Source organism: Micromys minutus (genome assembly GCF_963924665.1).
Source record: "Micromys minutus genome assembly, chromosome: 10".
Taxonomy (NCBI): Eukaryota; Metazoa; Chordata; class Mammalia; order Rodentia; family Muridae; genus Micromys; species Micromys minutus.
Genome location: NC_137979.1, coordinates 45027901 through 45051444, shown reverse-complemented (window position 1 = coordinate 45051444; position 23544 = coordinate 45027901). Strand labels below are relative to the sequence as shown.

General features: G+C 38.8%; 1 protein-coding gene across 4 annotated transcripts in view; it reads right to left on the bottom strand.

Moving 5' to 3' along the window:
• CDK12 (cyclin dependent kinase 12) overlaps window positions 1-23544 on the bottom strand; it is a gene marked incomplete at its 5' end in the record, with an annotated part of 72636 nt that overhangs the window by 11054 nt on the left and 38038 nt on the right. The window contains 4 exons of one of the 4 annotated variants that reach the window (XR_013975186.1): window positions 2285-2395; window positions 2810-2912; window positions 20515-20967; window positions 22683-22894. Coding sequence is in view for 2 of the 4 variants with exons in the window: in XM_080923685.1 (XP_080779811.1) it covers window positions 15714-16420; window positions 20515-20967; window positions 22683-22894 (1372 nt within the window). Of the gene's footprint in view, window positions 1-2284; window positions 2396-2809; window positions 2913-14552; window positions 16421-20514; window positions 20968-22682; window positions 22895-23544 lie in introns of those variants that run through there. The other 3 variants (XR_013975187.1, XM_080923685.1, XM_080923686.1) reach the window with 3 other exon arrangements.

Here is a 23544-nt window from a genome sequence, read left to right as displayed (position 1 = left end):
AAGAGAAAAATGGGAGAGGAGGGAAGGAGCCATAATTTGGGTGGGAGCAGATAGGACAGATAGGATTAAATATACACAGATGGATGTTCATGTGGACACCATGCCCCTGAGCACCTTAAGCTCCAAGGGACCTGTCCTATTGACTCTTTCTGTAAGCAAAAAGCAGCAGCAGTAGCATCACGTCGCTGTAGCCCAGCTGTTTAGTAGGCTGTCCACAGTGTTTCTCCATCAGAGTCACTGATTGATCTCACTTTCTTCCATTTTATGGAGTCCTAGCATGTGCCACCAACCCAAGGTCTTCCTCTGGCCTCAAGTGATACAAGTCTAATGGACACTGAGGACTGTTAGGAGAGGACTAGGAAAGGAGTGACTAAGGGTAGCACTCAGAATCAGGCATGAGCGAGGGTGCCAACTCAGGGTTTCGGCCTGGCTGCCTTGGCAGCCTCAGCACCTCCTCACTTCACTTTAACGCTAATTGGAGATTTTAATCTGCACTGCTGCTCTGCTCGGGGTGCTGGGGGGAGCACCAGCTGTGCAGTAATTCCAGCAGCACCGACTGTTTAATCAAGCTGTCCTCCTGGGGAGGGGCCTTCAGGCATGGGGGAAGGAGAAGGAGGAAGACCCTGTCATCTCTCTGAGCCTGTTCATTCTGACTGAGTATAAACTGAGGGCTCCTCAGTCCCACAGGACCCCAAGCCACTTGGCATGCCCAGAAGAGTCATGACATGGCACATGAAGCTTATAGCCAAAGCAGTCCCCACCATGCTGTTTTCGGATACATTTTTTTTCTTTTCCCCCCCTTTTTTTTTTTTTTTTTGGCTTAGAGCTCTCTGGAGTCCTGGGAGTGGTTTACTCAACAAGACACAAAGATTTCTTAAACTTGAATTCTGTAGGTTTGTGTTGGGGGGTGGGGTGGGTGCTGTCAGGAGAAGAGATGAAGTAACCCACTTTCTTATACTCCATTTTCTCACAAAGACACTTTCCTTTGAATACTCGAAGAAAACCGTTTCCCTTCTGAAACCATCGAACCCCACCCTCCTGGACTGGAACTCAACATCTCAGGGACATGGGGACAGTGGGTTGGACAACTGGAGCCAGGTATACCTTGAAGAGATAGCACCTGGGACTTAAGTTCAGCTGGATACCCACTAAATCAGCAGGCCTGAAGGACTAAGTATTTAGGCCTCAGGCCATTTTAGAGGAATAACAAGTGGTATCAGTTATTTTTCTGGCTTCTAGGCCAGGTTCTCTGGCTCTCTGGGAGTGTTTCTGATCCGTTCCCTGGAAAGAGTACCCTCATCCATCTGTTTCCTAAGGGGCTTGGATTTTAATTGGCCAGCAGTGCCCTCGTGTGGTATAAATCAGGACTGCAGTTGCCCCACTGCCTTGAGAAATAAGGTAGCCTGGCTGACAGACAAGATGTAAATGTTGGCATTCTCTATGCCATCAAGGAAGTTCATGGGTATGTACAACCTGACTACTTCCTGAGACACTTCCTGCTTTCTAACATCCGCTTTATCTCTCTTACCCACTCTGACACACATGCTTCTAGGAAACAACACCTGACTCATCAAGCACTTATCTGGACCTGCTGCTTTGGCTATCTGGGTTGCAGAGATGAGAAACACTGCTGAGAGAAAAGTCAGAAAGTCAAAAGGATAAGGCAGTGAGTGTCACCTCTAGCAACCAGGAGGCAGGAAGATGCTCTAACCCCCTGATAATTCTCCATAGGGCCCAGAATAAAGCTGACATCATACTTAAAAGAGTAACAGTGGTTGACTCTACCCAAAAGCTATTCTTTTTCCACTCCTTGGGATATGTGGGTGTTAGGGACAGAGGCAAGAGGCTAGTCCTAAGGAACAGATACTAGATCAACACTCTCAAAAAATCCATGTATTTTTCAGGTTAAGCCTTCAGAATTTCAGCTTTCAAGAGAAAGGCTATGTGTTACTGGATCATTCTGTAGTATCGAAGCCTGTCTGTTTCCCAGTCCTTTCACATACCTGCTAAACAGAAGGGAAGCAGCTCTAAGCTACGGAAAAAGGGATGGACACCAGACGAACATTAAAAGGGCACCTCCAAAGGACTTGGAAATTACTGGGAAAAAGAGCTGAGTCACAAATGCCTTCCATTTTTGGAGACACTGAACAACAAAAATATACCTTGAGGAGCTAGATGTAGAACCTATAGTCCCAGTTCATATGAGAAGCAGGGAAAGAAACAAACACAAGAGACAGAGACAGAGCTACAGGCCATCATTTGCGAGGTGAGTGAAGCAGCATACCTAGCAGGGAAGGAAGGTGGAGGTGCTGGCTCTGGGTAACGAGATAGAGGTGCAAGCCTCTACTTCTGGTGTCTCATACAGTGTTTGGATAGGTGGAATTTTCCACTGAACCTAGAAAGAAGGCAGTGAAGCTCATTAGAGACAAGGAGAAGAGATAGTATTGTCCTATCTTGAAATAGAAAACAAAACAAAACTTTAGGCAAAAGTGTTTTGTGTATGAAAGGGTATGGGCAAGGGAGATATTCATCCTAAAGGAGGACGAAAGTAACTGAATAACTCCTGTGAGAGGTATATCTATCTGTTAACACAGGAATGAAGTAGCTGCTGCTGTTAGAGAGAGCTCAACCATTCTAGCTGGAGAGAGTTTATTAACTACGAGATAGGATATCAGAATGGGGCCAAATAAAAACTCTGGACATTAGTTTGGGGATTTCGGGGAAGGATAAGGTAATGCCATTACCACAAGTGGGGTGCTACTTCATGTACAATCAAGACAGTGGCTTCTGATTGGCTTTAAGTCCCTACCTGGCTTCAAGTATTGTGGATGAGACTGTTTGAGAGGTTCTGGATGCAAGGTAACTGATGGGATGTCCCCAAGTTCTTCAAAGGCCATCCCTGCTGCTGCTATCTGTAAAGAAAAATAAGAAGCTACATCAGATACAAGACATGGGACCAGAGCAAAGAGGGTCTTTGGTTATGCGTAGATTATAGTGTTGACAGCTACCAGTAACAGCATGATGGTTGCTGCTTCTCCATGCTTTTCCAATTCCCTTAGACCTGAATTCCCCCAAGGTGGCACATAATTCTTAATAATTCTTCCAGAGAAAAACTGACTGTTCCAGATTCCTACCTCTGAAACACTAGCTCCTAGGCTGGTCAGTGGAGAACCATGGCCCTGATTCTTAAGATGTATGTTGGAAATTTTAATAGGACAAAAGCTGTGAAAAACAGAGATACTATAAAGAGCAAGGCATGCTAGTGTTAATACAAGGTTAATGCAAGATTCTAACTTAGAAGAGGCAACATAACTTTAGACCAGACCACCAGCTTGGATCTGAGGTTCTCTTAACCATCAAATCTTCTTGAAGAGGAGTTCTGAGCCAGAAAATGGCCTTAGTTATGAAATAGAAAGGTGGGCAGAAGTAGATTTGTTGCAATTTGGGCAACTAGGTCTATTGTGCATTTCCTTTGCAGGAACAAAGTCTTTGCATGGAAATCAACCACATATTCCTCTATTCTTCCAACTATAGTGCAATGGACTGATTACAAATATACACACTGGGGTCTGTCCCTTTGTTATCCACAGACAATATCCAGTTGGCAGATCCCATAACACAGACCATAACTATCTCCAAGTTGTTCAGTGTTTTGCTGCTTTCTTCAGAATTTCCTTTTATGCTACTAACAGGCCTCCAATTGTTTTATGTCCAGAGAAAGCAAGCATAAGAAAGTGTAGTAGACCTAGTTCCAGGATAAGATAGCTTATAATACCTGTCCCATAGGACAGCCCCACCTGATAAGCTTATTTTCGGTTCTTACCACTCTGCAACACTTCTTCCTTATGCACAGCCCAAAAATACCAAATACTGCTTCCCCAACTCCACAAATAAGAGAAAGGTAGGTCCCCACCAACTCTCTTGAATTTCTATATCCCCTTAAGTGATACTCCCTCCAGCCTTGCCTTCAAGTGCTCTCTCTCTCTCCATTTGGACTCTTTCTGACATAACTTTATTATCATGACAAAGAGCCTAAGTTGAGATTTAGTATGAATTTTTCACATTGCCTCTGAGGAAGTTTTCCTAGTATCAGTCCTCCCCTAGTTTGTGGCTAAGGATTCTTTGAAAACATGGGGTAACTCTAAGGGCATTAGGATCTTTGGCTATGGCTACCACTTTCTTCCCAATAAATTAGTTATTATATTTTAAAAATATTTATAAAATTTGTATGCCATTCTTTTTAAAAATCACATTATTTATTATATGTGTGACTGGTGTCTGTGCCAGTGTGTTTGTGGTCAGAGAACAACTTGCAGGTGTTAGTTCTCTCCATTATGTGGGTCCTAGGTATAGATCTCAATTTACCAGGCTAGGTACCTTTACAAGCCGAGCTATCTAACTAGCCCTGAATGAGTCTAATTCTTTAAGACTGGGTCTCACTATGTAGCCTTGACTGTCCTCAATATCTGTTTATCTCCATCTACTGATCCCAGGGGGTTAAAGGTGTTACTACACTTGGTCACTAAGAAATTATTCTTGAGTAATATATAATGTGGTTTCCTACTAATAACTTTAAATCTGTTTTTCCTCAACTTCTGTCTCTCCCCCTTCAGAATCTGCTTTTTTCCTTCTTAAAGTAGCCTTAGGTTATTAGGAACAGGCACTCTAAAAGTTGAGGGCTTAATACTTATTCATGTAGATTAATACTCTGCCTCTGGAAGTTAGTCCTAGATAGCTCAACAGTCTTATTGAATGACTGGACAACAAAGTCCTTTAAGCTTCGGTATCTTGCTTTTAAAAGAGTCTGGATTATATGACCCCTTTTCCAGCTCTGGATATCTATGATTCAGTAAGGTCTAAGACCCAAATGTCCCTCCCTCCCCTGTGATATTCCGGCCTGCCACCCTTCTCTATGCCACTGTAGAAAGCAGTACCCCTGTAGTATATGCCTTTCTAGTGTACTTTGATTAAAGTGGCAAATGAGTTCTTCTAAATGCTAAGCTCTTTCCTCCTAAGAGGAAAAGTTAGGAAGGGATCTAACTCTGATCTTGATAAAGCAAGTAGACTGTCTCTCCCCACTCTCAGATTGCCATACTGAACACATACTTGACTTTGCCCTAAGGAACCCTATATAGGAAGCCTGTATATGTAATGGCTGCTAGTCCAACGTAACTGAATGTATATGGGAAGGATTTGTAAATACACCCACAGCAGACATAAATATCAAATCCTACAGATTCCTGTTTTCTCCTACTTCGTGCCTGTACATGCCTACAAGAAACCTCAGTAAGAGGGGGATATAGAAATCTAGCCTTCTTTTCCCCCAAAGTCAGAAAGAAAAAGACAGTGAGACAAGAGCTACTTGGCTTCCTATAAATTGTTTTGTCCTTCCTCACAGCTGCAATCAGAAGCTAAGGGCTCCCGCAGGCCTTGTTCTGATCTGCTGCAGGCGATGGAGGGTTTTTGAAACGAAGAGGACTTGGCTGCAGCCCCGATTCAGCTGCCGTTGGGGCTGGCTAATGGGCTCATTCGGAAAGACCCCTGCCTGCTGCACTAAAGAGTCCCCGGCCGATCCCCTCCCCAGTCCCAACCCAATTAATAAATGGGGGCTCCCACTTTATGGCTCTGGGAGCAGGAACCAGATATACAAATGAGCCCCAGGGAGGGACAGAAAAAGGCCTTCCAAGAATCAAGCCAGAGGATTGTGCTTCCACAGGCACACCACTGCCACAGGCTAGTCATTTCCCATCTTTAATGCATAAAAGGGGAAGAAACCAAAAACAAACAAAAACCATCAACCAACTAAAAATCACCTCTATATTCTTTCCCAGATAGAGGATAAGCTAGCAGTTTTGATGTCTTTCCCAGGATCAGACTTCTTGCTGGTTCTCCAAACTGAAAATGCTTGGGACAGGTTCTGGGGGCATATGGACACAATGCATGCTCCAGTCCTCCTTTGGTAGGGCTTGCTCCTATTTTCTTCAACACTGGACAAAGGTACACTGCATGTGGCTAACAAGCACTTGCTTCTTAAAAACAAAGCAGCCACCTATCACCTAACTTTCACCATCAATCAGCTCAACTGTGTCCTGAGATCCTCATCTGCAACGCATCTTTTAGCCTCCCCAACCCACACACACATTCAAACCCATGCTGTCAGCAGGCCTAACTCCTGTGAACTCCCCTCCTTTCTTTGGATTCCCCTGGTCTCACTCTAGTGATAGTCTTTATTGACTTAAGTCTGGGCAAGAACAGCATCCTCAAGAATTGTTCTCTTAGCAGGGATCATTTTTATCCCACTCCCACTGCTCACTTACTATTTAAGCAAACTTCAGATCCTAATTCAGGCCACTAAGATTGGTTCTCCAACTTCATTTCTTAATACACCTTTCCTGTTCCATTCTAGCCAGTCAACTGACTGCCCTGTGCTTAGAACATACATAGCCGTCTTGTTTCCTCCTATTTTAGGCCCATGATGCTAGTGAGAAGCTCCTTTTTAATGGGGCACAGAACCCAAGTCTTATCTCTCCCAAAAGTCCCAGAGAGAAAGATAACAAGACAGGAGATACTTGGGTCCCTAAAACTACTTGGGGGCTGTGTATTGTGTTCTGTCATCTTTACTTTCAAAGTCATTCTAATTAACACAGCCTTTTCTGGTTATTTTTTTGCTTTGGCTTCTTGTTGGGATTACATTTATAACCTGCACGTCCATGTACAGACTTATAAAATACAGATTCTTAATCAGCACATGCCCATAATCTCCAAACTCTCAAAGCAAAATTGAGGCCATCCTGGATTAGTTTTGAGGCCAATCTGTAAGACTGTCTTGAACAAAAAAGGCACAGCAGACTAAACAAAAAATATCAATTTCTCATACCTCAGCCAAGTGTAAGACTCACTTTCCTAAACTTGAGACCCTCTCTCAGTTTCTGCATGTTCTGTATATAGGACACGACTTAACTAAGGATACTGGGTCTTCTCAATGATGGGGTTCTCATGGCATAACTCTCTGCATACAATATCCTATTCTGTCAATTTTCAGGTTGTCACCTGCTCCAAAGGACATCTAGTCTTTCCAATATTACAAATTCAGGCAAGGTGGTGGTGGCACACACCTTTAACCACAACATTTGGGAGGTAGAAATAGGTAGATCCCCGAGTGTCAGACCGGCCTGGTCTACACAGTTCCAGGAGAGCCAGGGATACATAGAAACCCTGTCTTGAAAAACTAAACAAAAATTTTTTTTAAATTACAAAATAATTTTCAAGATTGGAAAGATTTAAAAATAAAAAATAAGGGCTGGAGAGATGGCTCAGTAGTTAAGAGCACTGACTGCTCTTCCAGAGAACATGTGTTTGATTCCAGGTAGCTACAAGATAGCTCAAAACTGCCTTGTGATTTGTTTCAGGGGATCTCATGCCCTCTTCTGGCCACACAGCAGGCAATGAGCACCACACTACACACATGGTACAGACATACATATAGGCAAAATACTCATACATACATTTTAAAAAATTATCTTGGGGCTGGAGAGATGACTCAGCAGTTTAGAGCACTGGCTGTTCTTCTGGATGTCCTGAGTTCAATTCCCAGCAACCACATGGTGGCTCACAACCATCTGTAATGGGATCTGGTGCCCTCTTCTGGTCTGAAGACAGCTACAGTGTACTTATATACATAAAATAAACAAATCTTTTAAATAATTGTATAAAAAATTATCTCCTAGACATGGGTCTAATTCCCAGCACCCACATGGTAGCTCAAACTGTAACCTCAGTTTCAGGTGATCCAATACTCTCATGCAAACATACACGTAGACAAAACACAATGCACATAAAATAAAATAAAAAAATAACCTCCTTGATTTAGACTTTCTTTAAGGTCACTTTAAGAAAAAAAAATACATAAAAAAAAATTCTCAGGGTGTGGTGTTGCCCCTATTAATCCCAGTGTTTGGGAAGGAGAAGCAGCATTCTATGTTAGATCTAAACAGCTAGAGCTACACAGTGAGATTATGTCTCAAAACAAAAAAAACAAAAACCTATCCCAGACTAGCCTTGAATTCATTATGGAGCTGAGGATGGCCTTAAACCCCTGACCCTTCTGCCTCTCTCTATTTTCGAAGTCTGTGATTATAGGCAAGTTTAACCACCCTATTTAGGCCCTATTTCCTACTATAGCTACAGTCAATCCCATATTCCCAGACAATAATCTGAATTTCTAGATTAAAAATTAATCCCGATGCCTCTGACATCATTTTAGAATAGTGAAGTTATGTGTTCCTTTAATTCCCCAGTGATTATTTCCTTAGTCTAACCTCATTCTAATATGCTTTCTTTACTTCCTCCTTATGGTTAGAAAGGAAAAAGTAATCTACTATTCCCCTTATCTCTTTTATACAGTTAATAATCTTCAGAGAAATTTGCCTTTAATTCCTTTTAACCTCTGGCTTCAAGGTGCCCAAGAATTAAGATACCAAAAGCAGTGGTGTGATGGTGCACACCTTTAATCCCAGTACTTGGGAGGCAGAGTTTAAGATCAAATGGGTCAACATTATGGGTTCCGGGCCTGATAGGACTACACAGTGAGTCTCCTTTACATATATACTAAATGCAAAGCATCTAGCACAATGCCTAACATGTAGTAGGTATCTTAACATGAATTCCCTTTTCCTTAATTCTTTCTCCCAACAACACAGGTTTCTCGACTTCCTGGGTTTGTGTTTTCATTTGTCAAGTTAGCAATGAAATAATCAAGCCTGTAGCTCATGCATTCTGCTTTTCTATGCACTGCTTATCTAAACAAAGAGGAAACTAAACAATGCGAAGGGCTGATCTAACATATATAAAATCATTTGCAATTTTAAAACTTGTATTAGGTGTGGTGGCTCAAGCCTTTAATCCTAGCCCTTGGGAGGCAGAGGCAAGCGAAGCTCTGTGTGCTCCATACCAGCCTGGTCTACAGCTGGGGCTACAGAGACACTGTCTCAAAAGTAAAAAGAACCAAAGAACCCAAATCAACCAACTAACCAACAATAACAAAAAAACACAAATATTTTTAACTTTTAGCACTTTACTTCCTTATTACTTGAACTATGTAAACAGCATTCCTATGCAAATGTCACATATTAGTTATCTGCTTAATACTTTTTGTTTAGAGGACAGGCGTGGTGAATTTAATCCCTGCATTCCAGAGGTAGGTTTATCTTTGTGAGTTCAAGGCCACACTGGACTATACAGTGAGTTTCATGGAAAGCCAGTTACATGGTGAGACCCTGTCTCAAATAACATAATAATGCATTTTTTTTTTCTGATGTTCTTTAGATTCCCTGAAGAACTGTCTTTAAGATAATCAATAGTTTAATAGTCTGGGGTTCTAGGCCCATCCTCTAGCCCTAAAGGTACTAGTATGACTAAGGGAAACTCTTTAACACAACTACCCTCATGGGACCACCCTAAAATAAATTGTGAAGCTCTAAAGCAAACACTCCCTAAATTTTATTAACCGAATCACAATTTTCTTTTCTCATAAACCACTGCTAGGAAGCTGTAGTAGCTTTCCCTTCCTGCCCTATTTCTGCTACCACCTCCTTATACTGTTTTTTTTTTTTTTTTTTTAAAAAAAAAAAAAAAAAAAAACAAGGCCTTTGAATCTTAATTGAAGTTGTAAACACCAGTCAGTCTGAAGCAAATCTAAATTTCCTGAATTAAATTTAGGGGTACCAAGTTCCTAAGCATCTGTTAAGTCTTTGAATTCAATCTTTTTATCCATAACTGAACAAACTAAAACTTGTATTAGCCAGGTATAGAGTGCTGCCTCACAGCAATTTCTATGTTCTAAAGTTCTGAGACAGCCCTTTAGGTAGAGAAAAAACCCTCCAAGACTCAAGACTTTCATTTAAGCACTGACTGACTGCTATTTGCCTTTAAAAGCACTTTCAAACCGCCTCTTTCAGGGATAGTTTAGTTTAAATACTTTGTATACCTGTAAAATAATCAACTAGAATTTAAGATCTAGACACCAAAATAATTCATTTTTGGAAGTGAAGAGATGGCTCAGAGTTAAAGAGCATGTTACTCTTCCAGAAGACTTGAGTTCAGTTTCCATTACTCATATTTTGTGACCCATAACTGCTTATAATTTCAGCTACAGGGGATCAGATACCTACTTTTGGTGTTCCTGGGCAGTTACCTGCACACAATATGGTGTGTATGCACACAGATAAATAATAAATCTTTAAAAACCCATGTATTTCCAAGTTCTAAGGACACATCTAAGTGTACCTTATGCCTATATCCCTACTTCAGAGAAGTATGCTGAAGCTGAGGACTGAGAATAGGAAAGCTTTACCAACAATTATTCATTTAAAGATTTTGAAAGACTAACTTCATATCAATCAGTCTCAGTATTGGATGGCTAATTTTTGAAATAAGAGATATGAAAGCAACTTAGTGGCCAAAACACTTTGATACCCAAGTGGTGATAACCACCAGAGCATCAAAACAGCCTGTATATGCTTTCTGCTTCATATTATGATGATCTTCTCATCAACCTTTATTCCCTATATACATTGTTTGCAAATGAACTTAGAAATGTCACCATCAGTAGCAACACCCCTACTGCAGGTAGGAAGAGGGAGAAGATGAAGAGGTTAAAGTTCAGAGTGGAAGTAGGAATACTGGAACAACACAGAAATTCCCAACATACTTTGACAGTAACAAAGTATGCTCTTTACCTCCCACTCCAAAAGTTAAATGTCCAGATTTTGTTCTCTGAATTGCCTGTAAAAATGTTCAAACTATGAAACATAATAATACTAAATACCCAGCTAAGTCAAGTCATCAGTAATTATGGTAGATTTAAACCATCCTAGTAGGATCCTGAGTAGGACAAAAAAGAGGGAAAGGTGAGAAGCAAGAAAATGAAAGGAGGTGGGTAGGTAGGGAAGTGACAGCACAGTGAGGAGAGGTAGGACAGACAGTACCAACAATCCCTACAGGAGTCTTCCAACCTGGATTGGAGAAATCTTCTACTTATCTGGAGTAGTCCTAAGGCTGTAGAAACACTTTTGGAGGTGTTTCTGCACATGAGAAAACCTAGCCAGACAATAAAAACCAACCAGTGTCCAGAAATCCTCATTATACCCTTCAAGCCAACTAAGACTCAGCAGATCTGCCTCTCTCTTGAAATAGTAGGAAAGTTCTTCACTAAGGAGCTCCTTGTTCTTATTCTACCTAGCCCTCCAGAATTACTAAACTATGAAGAGAGAAGTCATTCAATAACTTTAACAAGTTCAGGTGGGGAGCAGAAGCAGTCTACCAAGAACATTGTTTGCACACTACAGACATTAGCCTTTTAAAATTAATGTGTGTATCCGGGAAAAGAGTATTAAAGAAATCTGTTTACTGAAAAGGAAATAACTTTGTGTATGAAGAGGAAAAAAAATAAGCTAGATAACTCCTCAGTCTTTAGACTCAGGATTAAGACAGCTATTGTTATAAAGTGGAAATTCTGGTAGCTTGAAATTCATACCTAGTCACTAACATGCAATGTATAATGCCCTAAAACAAATGTACTGTCTCTGGAGAAACCAGTATCAAGACTCATGGAACTGGAACCATCTTGAGCTCTCCATTATACTTCAGGGTTAAAAAGTGTACGATTTTGCTCACAGGCAGGGGACACGAAAAATGGAGAACTTAGTCCAGGTCAGCAACCCATAGCAGCAGCTTTTTAATCCTTCATTTTCCATATCCTGGGTAACCGCTTAACTTGCTCATCTCATATACAAAGTTGAGACATTTTCCCTTTCTCCTAATAGGTTTTGTCTTCCTAGCTAGATTGCAGTACACATTTGTCAAAAACTCCTCAGTGCTTTAAGCCATAAAATAAACAAAAACAATTCTCCCCTCTGGTAGAGTTGTTAAAGATTTTAGGAATACCACACACTTTGAACAACTCTACATCACTTCTTGGCTTAGTACAGTGTGAAGAAATCTCAAAGGGAGCTGAGTACATCAATCCCCATGCCGAACCTCTTCTGTAACATTGTGGAAACCAGACTGGGTGGAATGGTGGGGAACCTGGTTTTAGAGTATCTTTTGGGTCTAAATAGCTTCTTCCCAACTTCTTTTGATGACTGTTGAGCTCAAACCCACTTACCTCTCCTGCCAGGAGGAGTCAGTCAGGGTACATGAAGCTCAACTCTTGATGGTTTCACACAATCCGTTTGCTACGTTTTTCTTTTTAAAATCATATTCTCATGTATTTCCCTAACTCAATTTTTTCCATCCATCCTAACTCAATTTTTAATTCTTTACTCCCTACTCTAACGTTTTCAAGTACCTCTTCAAACCCTGAGAAATTTTCTTTTGTTTTAATAGCTTATGAGTCTACAGCATTTCCGAAATAGAGAACCCATAAGATAAAGGAAAAAATGTCCTTCATACATGATTAGATATTCTCAAAGGGTACAGAAATTAGAAGTAAATGCAATGCAGCAAAAGTGGTATATTAACAGGAAATATTTAATTTTCCAATCTCCACTTTCCATCTTTATAAACTGAAAGAAAAAATTTAATATATTACAAAATATCTGTACATAGACAAAGTACACCCAATGGGGGTCAAAAACAAGAGAGAGAAAGGAATACAGTGTCAGAAACCTATAAATCAGGAAGAATGAGGTGGCAACTGACACTTTCCCAATGCACCATTCTCTCTCAAAACCTGCTGGTAACCACACACACACACACACACACACACACACACACACACACACACACACACACACACACGTACGTTGGGTATGCTTATAGCATAAGCTAACAAAAAAATCCTACATACAAATTTGTGCTGACCGCCCTGGTTTTAAATACATAGATTTGATGTTATTGGAGAATCCTCATCCCTATAGACAGATTAAAAACAAAAAAACAAAAAAACTAAAACAGGTTAAGCAAATCTGCTTTTAAAACCACATACAAAAAAACAAAAACAACAAACAAACAAACAACCCAATATGGTCAAGCCAGTTCTGCTTCTTAATCTCTTCGTGAAGAGAATCAGATATCAAATCTGCCCAAAATAATATCACAATAGTTAAAACTCAAACCACTTTTGAATGCAATTAACTAGATTTCTACTTTTCAGGTTGAAATTAAGCCAAATTTTTACTTCCATTATGTTCACAGATAATATAGCTGAAAAAAAAATGACCAAATACCCTTTTTCCTCCACAGATTTCAGGATATATGAATGAGTTTTTTCTCTGCTTTCAGAAGTAGTCAAAATTATTATAAAAATACTTTTTAAAGGCTAGACTCCCAAAGTGGGGTGGGCGTAATGGGACTATACATACATATACACACACATTCACATACACTCACTCCCCTTCCCTAGCAGGAACAGGGGAATGGAAGCTTACATAAATTATTTAGACTATTTGGCATAATTAAAAATATAGTGTGTCAGAGGGGAAGGGAAAACATTATTGATGAATGTTGATAACCAAAATACAATGAAAATATATAGAGAAACTTATTCCTATTTGATGGGAAAACAATTCTTTTTCACTGAACAGATACTTAAGCTCAGTTTCTTTAATCAAAAATAGGAGACTGGGGCCCAATACCTTACATTAAAATATTCAAAATAAGGCCCACGTCTGAGGATTAACTAGTCAGGAGACTGGAGGTACAGATAAACCTTAATGCAGTCTATGGATAGCATGTCAGTGTGCCTAGGATATTTAATCAGACATCCTGGCATAGAAAGCTATCAAAGCCAAATGGCTAGAAGGGTCACTTACTATTAGTGTTTGGCCCATGACAAAGCCAGACCAAAACCAGAAAATAAAGAAATATACATACTGGTATCTATTCAATAACTAACTTTTTATGTAGCTGAAGAGGGCTCTTTCACCTCTAAATTTTCAAAAAAATTAATATACCTTTCTAAATATATTTTTAACATAAGAACTTGGTATCAAAACATGAAATTTCACATGAGCTTTCTGAAAACTATTCTCCGGAGATGGTGAAATATGTTTGCCTTTATAAAAGTGACCTTAACCTACGTTTCACAAACACCTAAATCTGTGATTATATGACATGTCTGTTTTTAAAATACTCAGATTCTGATACCCAGAAATGAAAGCCATGAGAAGCCTGTGAAGTTACCCCACTCTGAAATCCTTCCTCCTGTCCATTTCCTGTTTTGCAAAGGCAAAGTTTTTATCAGGAAGTCATACCTCACATCCTTTACCACAACCAAAATGATCCCTGTAAGAAATGGTCGGATATACATGCTCAGACGTATACTTGTCAATACTGTTCTTTCTCATGAACCCTGTTTAAAATTTTCTTCTTTAAAGGTATCAGGAATTGATATATCTTCAGATATATACCCTAAACTAAGTTATGTGTCCATGTATTTTCAGAATTTTCCTCTGACAATGACAAGGCTCTGTTTGAAAGGCTTTTTTTTTTTTAAACGCAAAAATATTCATGTAAACAACATGCTTACTGATCTCATCACCCCTCTAGTTATGGAGGCGTCATCTCTAACCACAGCTCAGCAGCAATGTCCTATGCTGTCCATTTACAAATCAACTTCCCCATCAGAACGTGGCTTAAAACAAAACAAAAACTTTAGAATTGAAGAGTTACGGAGAACAATGTAGGAGTTTGAATTTCCTTTCCTTTATTTAAAAAAAATAAAATAAAAAGGAAGGGGAGAGAATGAGAGAGAGAATGAGAATAAAAGAAATGGGAGAAAGCATTGTTCCAGGTTCTCAGGCATCTCTACTATGTGTTTTTTTTCCCAAACAAATGCCTCAAAAAGATAGGAGTGAACACACAAGGAGGGAAGGAAGAAAAAGAAAAGGGGGACAAGGAGAAGGAAAAAGTAAACAAGCAAAAATCAAAGACTGGGTAAAGTCTTCCTACTTGCCCAAGAATGCCGCAGTTTACAGCCTGCTGTATGTGCAGGGAAGAGGGCAATAATTTTGTCAAAATTGAGCAAACTTAAAGATGATTTATTTGGAAAAAGGTATGTACAAGATGCTCAATGGGGTAGAGGGAGTGCTCACTGAAGCAAAAATATGAGATGGTAGAGAGGAAGGGAACATTTAAACCAGCCAGTCCACTGTTACCCTTCTAGCAAAGGCCTAAGAGGATCTCAGACCTTGTGAACACTATTCTCTTTAATGGGGGGCAGGGAGGGTTTGGGTGAGAACTAAATAAAAATTCAAAAGAAACTATATATATATATATATATACATACACACACACACACATACACACAGAGGAAAAAAAAAACAAAAATAAAAGAAACAACAAACTTGTAAAAACCAAAGCCTCTCCAGAGCCATCTCAAAACAAAATAGTTCTCTCCTGCTAAAGTGCAGGCAATGAGCTAATGCAACAATTATTTTTCAATTGAATGTGTCTTTTTCTCCATATTTTCTACTATAGCTCCTATACAGAGCGGAAGTAAATATTCTGGCTATTGCCCATTTTGGAAGAATTGGTGCCAACATCTTTGACTCGCCTGCTAGCAGCAAGTGAGCAAGGAAAACAACAGACAGCATTGCAGTAGCCAAATGCAAGATGATTACCTTGCTCTGACAAGTGATTTCATTAAAGGTTTAGAGAACTAGATGGAAAGATGGGTAGGGAAGGAATCTTTCAGGGCATTTGATGTTTCTGTGTTAATAAGGAACTCCTCTCCCTCTTCCCCCTCGTGGTGGGACTCTTGCAGCCCCCCGGAAGGGTTTTCCGTAAGACTGAGCTGGGCCCCCCCACTGAAGGGTTGTTCCTGAGCTGTTTGCCCCAGTGGTTCCTGGTCCCAGCTCCCCATAGTTTTGCAATTTGGTCTCTGCATGTATCACAGAATTGCTATTACCCTCAGACTTCAGGAATGGTTGCCCAACCACTGAGTGTAATGATAAGGGAACCCTGGTAAAACGGAGGTCCTGGTCCCCTGGGAACTGCACTGACCCTGTGCCCTGGTAACTGTTGGACTCCCCAAGGTGGCTCACAGAGCCTGAGAAGGTCCTGTTCTTCACCAGGGTTTGAACCAAAGATTCTGTCATGGCTGGACCAGAACTGCGTTCATCAGTGTCAGTGGCACTGAACCCTGTTTCAGGCCCATCAGTATTTCCGAAAGTCCTGTTTGGATGGGATCTGGTGGAGTACTCCATTGCTCTCAAGGCCTGGTGCTCATGTGGCAGGTGGCCAGAAGGCTCTACTTCAGGCTGGGATAAAAGTTGCAGCAAGGCGGCTGTCACGGCGGGATTCAACTCCTGGGGGGCGCTGGAAAGATCGCCTTCAACCAGAGGGGGTGGAGGTGGCGGCGGTGGAGGTCCAGGGGGTTCAGGGGGCCTCTTCTCTGGTGGAAGAATGTGAGGAGGACATGCTGTGGAAGGGTTACTTCTTTTAAATACCATCTTAAAAATCACATGTGATTATAAACACAAACACATACTGTCCAACATAAATACCAATACAAATAAATAGACCAGATATATTAAAGAAAAAATCTTGGGACCAGAAAACTGAAATTTATGAATAAAATAATCAAGTGATTAGAAGTAAAACAGTTGCATCCTGGATCTGACGGCTGGTATAAAAAGATGTTATGTTTCAAATGACTGTCCTAAATATTTTTGTTTTGAGATTTTTCTGCTTTAAAGAACTGTTCTAATATGCAGATTGTTGGCAACCTCTCCATCCCTTCTGCTGTTAGATCAAAACATTATTGGAAACAAAGCAAAAAGAAGGAAGATGAAAAGGAACAATATACACGCTATGGTCACATTTCTAGGATATAACTTTTCTGTACAATGTACAAACCTGGCTAACACATTTACACAGTGTTTAATGATAAAAAAAATTAACCTGAAACACAATTTTAAGAATATACAAGAGAGATGAAATCAAGGGGAAAAAAAACTTCTCTCAACATGTATAAAAGGACATTTTGCTTCTCCAAATTAGTCGTTTTTCTCTATAACCATATACCTCAAGAAAAGTGTATCAACCAACCAAAGCTTCCTGAATAACTGTAATAACTGCAAAGACCAAAGTAATCCTATTGTAATTTTCAATTTTGTTTTCTTACCTTCTGCATGTTTTTTATGCTATGAAAAAGAAATATCACTCTAGCAGCATCACACAGAACTGGGCTGTTGATAAAAATTTGTTCATCCTTACTAAACTAATGTTAACTCTATTATTACTAAGATCTCTTTCTTGAACCATGTCCCCAGACTTTTGCTTTTTCACTGCCATCTAAATTTGCCTGGAAATAAACCCTTACCAGGGCAAGATATGAGAGAGAAAATGACATGAGTTTAAGGCCATATAAAACTAGTGAGACAAAAACATATTAAGATTAGTGTCTTCAAGATTATCATTCAATCTGCTTTTAAAAAAGGTTTAATATTTTGGTCTTAACTTCTAAATGACTAATTTTTCTTTTTCCTATGAGAACATTTTAAAACATTTTCTTCTATTTTGTTAGTGACGTAATATCATTATCAGACAAGCCAAAAACAGTTTTTGGTTACAATTTGGTGTTCCTATAGTATAATTATCTTGAATATACTTTGTAAAGGCAATAGTAAGTTTGTATTCCCCAAGTACGAAGATAAAAGCACTCTCAAAACAATGAACAAGCTGGGTGTTGATGGCACACCTGAACACTCAGGAAGCCAAGTCAGACCAGCCTGCTCTACAGAGTCAGTTTCAGGACAACCAGAGCTATATAGAGAAACCGTTTCCAAAAAAAAAAAAAAAAAAAGACAAAAACCAAAAAAAACAACCACCCCCACCCCCTTCAAAACAAAACAAAACAAAACAAAACAAAAAAAAAAAACAATTTTAACATTGTGCAGTGAAAAATGAGGCCAGATGGAATATGAAATAACAAATAAAACAGTTGGGATAGGGGCACAAGCCAGGGAGGCAAGAGTATCAACTTTCAGTTTTGAAACAGAATAGTGCACTTTATAACACATACTCCAAGTTATTTGTTGACTGGCTGGTCAGCTGAGTAGCAGGGAAAAGTGAATTTAAGGCAGAAGAAATCAGCTACTGAAAATTTACAATTTGGAGAATAAATAACCTGAAATGATAAGGTAATTGAACTACAACCATGTAATATACTTCAAAACCTTTTACTGTCAATACTACTTATCTCTCTTTATAAGGATATCCAAGTACCAGTGATATTGGAAGGAAAACAAAACAAAACAAAACAAAACCAATCACCAAGTTTTTAATACTGGAAGAAAACAAACAAAAACCAAGTGGCAGTTTAAGTTTACGTTCTTCCAATTATACCACTTTTCATTAAGAACTACTGAAGTTAATAAAACTTATAGGAATTAAAACTAAAATAAATTAAAACTAAAAATATAAATTATAAACCACATTGTCTGCAGACTTAAAGTGTTGATGTTGTCACTCTATAATGATTTTGTACTAATGAAGGAGGTAAATAAATGTAAAAATAGTTTAAATTTTCTTTTTATTAGATTTCAACCATTGCCCTTTCTTAACAAGAACAGAAAAACTAAATTGCCAAACTAAAATTACCTTTCTGGTTTATACAGTCTGCCCTCTGGTGGAATATTAATTAATAGTGCAATGGCCAAGTAAGAGGAACCAGGGTGTGGTGGCAGGAGGCAGGATCTTAAAGTTCTTAAGTCAGTTTGTGTTAAAAAACTGCAGAGACTCACTAGATAATCCAGGAATGACTATAATAATCACTTGTGGATATTTGTGTGTTCTGTGTGTGTCTGTCTTGTTTTATTTTATTGTATTTCTTTTTGAGATAGGGCCTTGCTGGATGGAACTTCCAGACAAGGTTGCCCTCCTAAGCACTGGGATCAAAAATGTATACCACTCCCAACATTTATATTCATCTTTATATTGTCCTCTAAAAAGTATATCCAATGTCTAGCTATATATACTATGACTTACTTTCAGTTCAAGTTCATTATGTGGTTGATAAATTGTTAGATTATTTGGTGAACATTTTCAATCAGGGAGCTATTTAATTTGACCAAGATCTTTCAGGTACTTTAATTGAGTTGAAATTTGTTTTTTGAGGAATGACTGAGTAGAATCAGAATCTGAGACAGGAGATGAAAAGCCTGCTTTAATTCTACATAGCCTTTTCTTTATTTAAAATTACATCTTTATTAGTTTTTTTTTTTTTTGGTATAAGTGCTTTGCCTACATGTATGTCTGTTTACCATGTGTGTACTTGGTTCCTGTGGAGGTCAAAAGAAGGCATCATAATCTCTGGAAGAGGAGTTATAGGCAGCTGTGGAATTAAACCAAATTATAGGTGCTGGGAATTGAATCAAATCCTCAGCAAGAGCAGCCGGTGTTCTTAACTTCTGAGCCATCTCTCCAGTCCCTGTTTATGGCCTTTTCTATTACCTTGCCTATTAAAAGCACTGGAATCATCATAGAGAATAGCTTTGTCTGATAATAATCAGCAGGCCACAGACAGATTTAAATTTCTAAGGATGCAGTTTACCTAATCACAAACAAAAGGTTAATTTTATTGTCTTTCAGTTTGAATAATTTTCACATATGAAAAAAGAGTATGTATTTGACCTTCTGTTGGTGAAAATAAAGAATATATTTGCTGTACTGACCCAAATAAAATGTAAATGCAGAATCCTAAAGTTCAGAGTTAGTATACCTCTTCAGTCTGTGCCTCTTCTTATTTCCCAATTCATGGGATCTTCAAGGTCAATGAGTATTTCCAAGGAGTTGAAAACATTTCCAGATAGTAAGATAGCAAACGGATTGTGACTCAGAAATGATTAGAGAACTTACAACGCTTCCCCTCTAGTACTGCAAGATGTGGTCATGTGACATAAGGCATAACACTTCCCTTTAGCCTTTTTGTTTTTTTTCATTATGCTTACTTCCTGATTCCACTGTCCTTTTTCAGAAACAAGACTTATAATAACCACTTTTAGGTACTATTACTGTTTGGAAAGAAAATATAAGGTGCTTGTCTACTCAAAGCAATTCCCCAATTAGTTTCAGGAAATGAAATGATATTTTATTAGGGCTTTCTTGACTGTATCTTCCACATAAGATTCTGGTAACCAGAATCTACTCCACTAGACATAAAGACTAATTTCTTGTTTATTTAAAAGTCAGATTCTCTAAGACTAGCTTGCTATCTCATGCATACTACTTCAGTACACCTCACTATCTACAGCTTTGGTTTCTTTGATTGGATACAGGGGCTTTACTTACCAGTACCTTATTAATTGGAAAAATTATGAATATATAAAAAGTGTTTGAGACTTAAATGAATAGGCTGGTCAAGAAATACATCATTTGGTGCTATGTCCTCCTGTTGACTAGATTACAGAAAACTGAAACCGAGACCAGTGATGTAAAAAAGAAAACATTAAGAGGCTTTTAAGAGGATCAACAGCACCTGAGCTCAATGAGATTCATGACCGGTCTGTTTACCTGCTGCCTCCTCCTGTGGCATTGTAGGAGTTCTTCGGGGTCCCTGTGGCCCACTATTCTTGTCACAGGTGTTTTCCTCCAGGTTACCTGTTGGCTCTTGGGTTTTCATCAGCTGACTCAAGAGAACTGCCAACATACTCTGCATATCAGCTGGTGTGTTTGAAGCTTCAGGAGTTGTCTGTTCAGCAGGAGGCAGGACCACAGATACAGAAGGTACCTCCTTCAATGATTCCTCTGGGGCTATGGATTCTGAGTCCTGCTGCTGGGAACTGGCTTCAGTCAGTGCACTAATAGACTGATTCAAGGCTTCAAGCTGCTGCTGCATCTCTGGATTGGAGTGGATATTAAGCAGCTGTGCCATCTGAGGGATGCTCAGGTCAGTTTGGCTCTGAAGCAGGTTTAATAACACTGCCAATTCACTTTGATTCAACTGCTGTGTGATGTCACCAAGGCCTGTGGGATGAAAATGGAGCCAATATAAGATGACAAGGAAGGGCAAGGCCCTTTGTCTTTTTCAACTGACAAAGGCAATTCTTAATATCCAAAAGCACAGTTTTATTTTAAATTCCTCATAATTTAATATCTCGGATTATTACATCACAGTTTATGTTTTATGTTTTATTTTTGTTTTAAAATGCAAAGACTTGGACTAGTGAGATGCTGCCCTTGCCGCCAAGCACGATAACTTATAAAGTACAGAACCCATGTACTGAAGAGTATCAACTCCTGCAAGTTGTCCTACAACCACTACACACATTACATGCCATCTCCAATAAAATGAATAAAAATTAAAATAAACACAAGGACAGACTAAAACATCTCTATAAAAGAGACAACTTATCTGTATACTTCTAGGTCAGTTTTTTTAGCCATTATTACATGTAAAAACTGTTAGAATGGATTTAAGAATTAGGGACTGAATGTGCCAAGAAATCTGGCATTTATTTAAAAGTTATTTATCTTGTATATTCCAAGCTAGCCTCAAAGTTGGTATGTAGTGAAAGTTAACTTTGAAATTCTTTTTTTAAAAATGTACTTATTTTATAAAATACAATTATAGCTCACAAAATTTGTTACATAATAATATATGATAAAAACATGATTTTTTTTTCCTTTTTCTTTTCCTAAGAAGGACTGAGGCTTCCACATCTTGGCCTTCCTTCTTTTTGAGCTTCATAAGGTCTGTGAGTTATTTCTTGGGTATTCAGAGCTTTCTGGGAACTTTGAATTTCTAGTTCTCCTGACTTCACCTCCCCAGTGCTGAGTTGCAGTTCTCTGCCACCACACTCATCTGAGAGTATTTATGTTTCAAGTTTTCTGGACGATTCCAATGTGCTCCAAATGTAGGAAATAACATTGCAATCTCAGCTACTTTGGAGGCTGAGGCAAGAAGATCCTAAGCGCATGGCCATTGGATCAATAGAAAAGAGAAAATGAAATATAACTGCAGTTAAAAAGTGTTAAACATTTTGTTATAATGGTTATTTTGACACAGTTTTACTAATTTTACTACATAGATCAAGAATAGTCTACAGAACCAGCTAGAGTTAGCAATCGTGATTTAATGTGACTGTATTAAAGCCTTATCAAATCTAACATAACTTTAAATTATTGCTCAAAAGTTTTGAGTCAGGGCTGGAGAGGTGGCTCAGTGTTTGATGGGTTGCTTAACCAGAGAACTTAGTTTGATTCCAGCACCTACATCTTAGCTCCAAATTATCTGTAACTCCAGTTCGAGGAGATTTGACATTCACTTTTGGCATCTGGAGGCATCAAGCACAAAAGGTACACAGACGTACATGCTGACAAAAAACACCTACATACATTAAAAATGTTAATAAAAAATCCATGCGTAAACTAACCTTTTTAATTTAAAAAATATAGATTTTGCGAATTTAATTGGTTTCTTCTACACATAGTCTATATAAGATATAGTATTCTTTTTTTTAAGATATAGTATTCTGCAAAAAAAATGAAAATACCCTCCTGCAAACTTTCTCAACTATACGCAGAAAGATTTACTTTTCCTTAGAAACAAAGACATCAATCAGTTTTCTAATGTTCCACTTGACAAAAAGACAGTGATATGAACATAATATGCATTTTACCCTCAAAAAAATCTACTTAAGTGTACTTAAGAGAAACAGAGGTTCCATCCTAGCACTGACCTACTGTATCCCCTGGACCAGGCTCTGCCTTGACAGGAGCAGATTGAGGTGGTGCTGGACTACTGTTTTTCACAGGCTCAGCTGTTGTCCCTGAGGTAGTAGTTTCTTTTCGAACTTTGGATGGAGGTGGCTCTTCTATCACAATACCACTCTGTCGCTGCCGTCGACGTTTCTTACTCCATAGTTCATGGCAATCCTGCCAGTGAGGTAGGCTGGAGAAACAAAAAACAAAGAAAAAGTACTAAGTAAATAAAAGAATAATGAATTAAAATAGAAAAAGCAAGAAACACAGGAAATAGAATTTTAAAAAAACCATAAACATTAGAATGCAGTGTTAAAATAATAATGGTAAGTGGTAGTTTGTGGAAAATAAAAGCCCAAAAGATTTATGTAGTAAGAAATAAAAATCTTACTAATACTCAAATCCAACGCCTATCTAGTCAAATACTATTTTTGTAGGTATAAAAAAAATGAAGAATTGGTGGCTGGAGAGATGGCTCAGAGATTAAGAGCACTGCCGCTCTTCCAGAGGTCCTGAGTTCAATTCCCAGCAACCACATGGTGGCTCACAACTATCTGTAATGGGATCTGATGCCCTCTTCTGGTGTGTCTGAAGACAGCTACAGTGTACTTACATATAATAAATTTTAAAAATTTGAAAAAAAAAAAAAAGAATGAAGAGAATTTCAAGTTTCAGCTGAGTATAAACAAGAACACAGAGATGAACAAGTTATTAATAGTTATAAAAGCCTATAAAGGGGCTAGAGATGACTCAGTAGGTAAAAGGACTTACCACCAAGAATGACAACCTGAGTTCAGTTTTGAAACCTTTTTTAAAAATGTATTTATTTATTAAGTACAC